The sequence below is a fragment of the Musa acuminata genome, chromosome BXJ2-10 (genome assembly GCF_036884655.1).
Source record: "Musa acuminata AAA Group cultivar baxijiao chromosome BXJ2-10, Cavendish_Baxijiao_AAA, whole genome shotgun sequence".
NCBI classification, from domain to species: domain Eukaryota; kingdom Viridiplantae; phylum Streptophyta; class Magnoliopsida; order Zingiberales; family Musaceae; genus Musa; species Musa acuminata.
This window is the reverse complement of record NC_088347.1, coordinates 24,534,883-24,539,686: the sequence shown is the minus strand read 5'-3', so window position 1 is coordinate 24,539,686 and position 4,804 is coordinate 24,534,883. Positions and strand designations below refer to the sequence as shown.

Here is a 4,804-nt window from a genome sequence, read left to right as displayed (position 1 = left end):
CATCCTAAACGGAACTAATATATATGGTTTGTGAAGGCTTTAAGCTATGTTTTCCGCAAGCATGTCATTAGCTCCCCAAAAAGGTTGTCCAAATCCTACGATGGCATCTCCTTTTGATACAGTTCGGCGTTTCATTCTTCCATCACTCTATTTAAGGAGGGAGAAGGCTCATCTCATCCCCATCATCTCTCCCTCCCCTCTCTTCCACATCCTTCGCCTCCATGGATGCGCAGAAACCCTATCTTGCTGCAGTCCTCGTACAGCTGACGTACACTGGCTTCTACGTGATGTCAAAGGCCGCCTTCGTCGAGGGTGTGAGCACGTTCGTCTTCATCTTCTATCGACAAGCAGCTGCTTGTGTGATATTGGTACCACTCGCTGTTATCTTCGAGAGGTATACGCATCGGTTCCCAAATACACACAGCAAAGTCTTCTGTTGTTTGTGAACTGACTGTTGATTTCAGGGAAAGGCCTCCGCCACTGAAGCTCGTGACGGCTGTGAAGATGTTCTTGCACGCGCTGATCGGGTGTGTACGTTACTGACGTTGGTTTCCGCTGATTTCTGATCTCTCAGAGAGGAGTTTGTGTTGCCTTTTTGTTGGTCTAACTCGGTTTGCGATCGTTTAGGATTACTTGCAGCTTAAACATGTACAACGTTGGCTTGAAATATACTACAGCATCAGTGACATCGGCAGCTACGAACTCAGTGCCAGTGTTTACCTTCTTTCTGGCCTTACTCCTCCGGTTTGTGGCTCTCGTATTCTCCTGAATTATATGTTTCTATTTTAATGATGAAGCTTAATATATAGATATATATATGCTACAGGATGGAGAGCATCAAAGTAAAGAGCCTCTCAGGAGTAGGTAAAGCAGTGGGAGTAACACTTTGTTTGGCTGGTGTTGCAGCGATTGCCTTCTACAGAGGCCCTCGCATCCACTCTTTGCACCTCTATAGCCACTTCGCCCACAGCGCGGGCCGACGAGACCACGCGCTGGTCAACACTCCGAAGGCCACCTGGATCGAAGGAACCTTCTTCGTCATCGGTGCCAACCTCACCTGGTCCTTGTGGCTGGTCTACCAGGTACTGACCGATACCCGAGAACTGCTCGCTGTAGAAGATCGGAAGTGCGCAGTGCCAACCACCTCTTTCTTGACAGGGGATTTTGCTGAAGGAGTACCCCTCCAAGCTTCTGTTAACCACGCTTCAGTGCCTCCTCAGCACGGTTCAGTCGCTTTTTGTGGCCATGGCGTTCGAGCGAGAGAGCTCCAAGTGGAAGTTGCACTGGGACATGGGCCTACTTGCCATTCTCTACTCTGTAATTGCAATTCTCGCCTCAGTCATCTCTTCACATGATGATGAAGAAGCTTATTTGCAGTTCTCAACACCGTCTTCTACTCTGTTGTCGTGCTTGACAGGGGTTCATCGTTACGGGAGTTTCTTTCTACTTGCAGAGCTGGTGCGTTGAGAAGAAGGGCCCTGTTTTTGTGGCAATATTCACACCACTGTCTCTTGTTTTCACCATGATATGCTCGACTATTTTCTTAGGGGAGATTATTACTCTAGGAAGGTGGATGATCGAATTCTTCTCTCTCCCAAATTGAGTGACTAATTTAGCTAATCTAATGTCATGTCAACTCCTGGATTTCAGTATTTTAGGTGGACTCCTAATGGTGGGAGGCCTGTATAGTTTTCTATGGGGAAAGAGCAAGGAGACCATGCCCTGCGTGGTTTCAATTGAAGATGGAAATACCTGATTGCAAGAGAGGGATGCGCAACCACTTTAATGTTACTTTTAGAGTGATATACGTGAGGATCTGATCATAAATCTTGTAACAGTGACTCTTTTGATCACTATATATATATATATATATATATTGTTTAGTACTCATTTTATAGGATTCAAGACAATGTGTCTGTTGAATGAATACATAGTTAGTACAAAGAAAGAAACATTGTGATGATGAGCATACCAAGTGCAATAAGAAAACAGGTTTCCAGAACAGAATTGTTATCTGTTGGATTTCAGATAGAGATGAATCGAATGATTGGTAGAAAAGGTGGAGGATGAATTCTTCCAATCATATAATATAATAGCTAGAGGTTTTATTAGCAAGCTAATAAAAGCTGTTGGATTTCAGAGATCACTACAGTTCGCAGGTTCAAATGACAGCTTCCCCCCACTTGGATCCAGTGGCAACGAGAAGCAGATATCATACCCGCTCACGGCCACCACCGGTAGACCCATCTGAGACACAAACGCTTGCATCAACATCGCGTAAGCTGGATCCGTCAACAGGGTAAAAGTGGTGCCGGAATCAATGACCAAGCCGCCAGTCCCGCTCGGTTTGAGCGCCAAGGTTGTGGTCGGTAGGTAAGAGGGTTGCACCAACCGAGATCCCTTGTAAGGAGAGGTAGTACAGGGGAGAATGGCTGTTGACGAACGGAGCGGAAGCAACTTGTGGGCTAGGATTTGCCGAAGAGCCGAAGAGCAGACCGGTGGTTGTGTCATCAGAAGCGAAGCAATAGGAGAACCTTTCTTCACCAAGCAGGGACACCAGTGACAATGGCCCCCTCGCCATTCCCAAGATGCAGGTGGAGTTACAGAAGCTGGGTAAGTTCTCTGTTGCGAAGGTTTCCTACGAACCTTATTTAGGAGTCAATCTTATGGTTTCCGACAAACCTAATTAGTATTACATCTATGCAGTGTAATCATGCTTTCCTAAGCCAACTCATCGAGTTAATATTACATCTTGCTAGCATTATCTCTAACACTCTGATTAAAATACTAACATCTTTTATTTTTATTTTATTTTATTTTTGACAAAAAAAATCTAATGACATAATTGCAGACACTAAAGATTCACGTGTAATCACCATTTATTTAGGAAACATGCAATGTTACATGATGAGATGTAAAAAAAAAATAAACTTTTGTATACGAACAAATACTAATAGATCGTAACATGCGATGAAATTAAATAAAAATTATAATCAAATAGAACATCAAAATTTAAGAAAAAAATTCTTCCAATGTAAAGAGTAAAAATCATAAGGTAAACTAGAGATAATCATATATAAGAATAATGAATATATAAATCTCAAAGTCTTTTATCTAAAACCCAATCAACAATCTCAAGAGAATAACTGTGATACAGGGATTCCGTCACTATGCACAATATCCAAATTATTTCCAAGTAATAATAGCAAGAATCTACTGTAGATCTGATCTAACCTGAGATGAAAATATTGCCTGGATGATTGAGAATAGTCTCTCTCTGCGTTATCCTTGTTGTAATCACCGATAATTTCTCCCTTAATATAAATTAATTACTATAAATGATGTATTGCTTTATTATTAACTTCTATATTTGTGTACTATAGTTAAAGAAATAATTAAATTTAGTTTTCTTAATCACATGGATAAGTTAAGAATTCTACTAATCAATTAAATTATTAATTGATTTATTTTCTAATGAGTTATTTGATATTTAGGAAGTAAATAATTTACATTCTATTTTGGTGTGTGAACTATAAGAAATGAATATTATATTTCTCTCGTGAAAGAAAAATAAAAATAAATTAAAAATAAGAATTAAATTATTACTTACCTTTCAAGGAGATATCATCTTTTCTTATATAAAAAGGCTACTCTTCCCTCATTTCTCACCAAACCTAACAATGGAAGGATTGAGGAGATAACTTCCTAGGGAGATGATATCGAGGAAAGGATAATCGAAGAGAGGTGAGATCATTTCTTTTTAATTAGCTTTAATTTATGTTTTAAAATTTTGATGTTCGGATTGTTACAATTTTATAATGAATGATGATGTTTTAATTTTGAAATTTTATGATTTATAAATAATAATAATTGATTTATGATGTTAGAATGATTATTTGATTTATATTAATCTTTTAAGCTTAAGTGAATTTTAATATTGATTTAATTATTAAAACTCTTATTTTTGGATTAATATAGTAGTTCTAATTTATTTAATTAGATATATCAATGTTTCAAGAAATTATGTGTGAATTTCTATAATGTAATTAGTTTTAAATTTAAGATCTTAAATGTAAAGTTTTTATTAATGGATTTGAGTCATTCTTTAATAATTTTAAATGTTGAAATCTAATTTGATAAGAGGAGTCAATTGGGGTCTGACTTGAGTCAAGTTGATCGATCAGATTGAATCGACTCAACGCGTGTGGGCATGTACGGCCTAACTCATGTGACCAAGTACAACATAACCCATGTGACCAAGTATAACCTAGCTCATGTGACTCGGCATGACCCACCTCTGTGACCGGGTAGAAGCCAGCCCATGTGGCAAGGTGTGACCCAACCCATATGGCCAGGCATGACCCAACTCATGTGGCTAAGTACGATCTAGTTCATGTGGTCATGTATGACTCGGCACATGTGGTAAGGTACAACCAAACCATGTGGCCAAGCATGACCCAACCCATGTAGTTAGGTACGATCTAGTCCATGTGGCCAGGTACGATCTAGTCTATGTGGCCATGTATAACCCAGCCCATGTGATAAAGTACGACCCAACCATGTGGCTAGGTATGGGCCAGCTCATGTGGCTAGGTACGACCCAATCCATATGGTCAAATACGACCCTAACTCATATATCTAGGATCAACTCGCGAGTCAAGTATGGCCTAGGTCAATGGTAAGGCTCAGCCCAACTTATAAGTGAGGCTTAGCCCAGTTCATTAAGTTAAGCTTACCTAACTATGCGATTGGCATTAGATATATCATTGCTCCTTTTATATAGCATGTCATACCTCAACTCAAC

General features: G+C 39.6%; 1 protein-coding gene across 1 annotated transcript; it reads left to right on the top strand.

Annotated features, from left to right (window-relative positions):
• The first annotated feature begins 203 nt into the window (after positions 1 to 203).
• LOC104000535 (WAT1-related protein At5g64700) lies at positions 204 to 1,756 on the top strand. Its single transcript, XM_065130794.1, has 7 exons — positions 204 to 394; positions 465 to 527; positions 628 to 744; positions 827 to 1,082; positions 1,159 to 1,317; positions 1,418 to 1,569; positions 1,651 to 1,756. The coding sequence occupies exons 1-7, from the start codon at positions 222 to 224 to the stop codon at positions 1,754 to 1,756; spliced, it is 1,026 nt and encodes a 341-aa protein (XP_064986866.1). The 5' UTR covers positions 204 to 221.
• The last annotated feature ends 3,048 nt before the right edge of the window (positions 1,757 to 4,804 follow it).

What these genes read in the sequence shown, in the direction of transcription:
- LOC104000535 (XM_065130794.1), top strand. Translation starts at nt 222, where the DNA reads ATGGATGCGCAGAAACCCTATCTTGCTGCAGTCCTCGTACAGCTGACG. An exon ending in CTCGCTGTTATCTTCGAGAG is followed by an intron (nt 395 to 464) that starts GTATACGCATCG and finishes TGTTGATTTCAG; the next exon opens with GGAAAGGCCTCCGCCACTGA. An exon ending in CCTTGTGGCTGGTCTACCAG is followed by an intron (nt 1,083 to 1,158) that starts GTACTGACCGAT and finishes CTTTCTTGACAG; the next exon opens with GGGATTTTGCTGAAGGAGTA.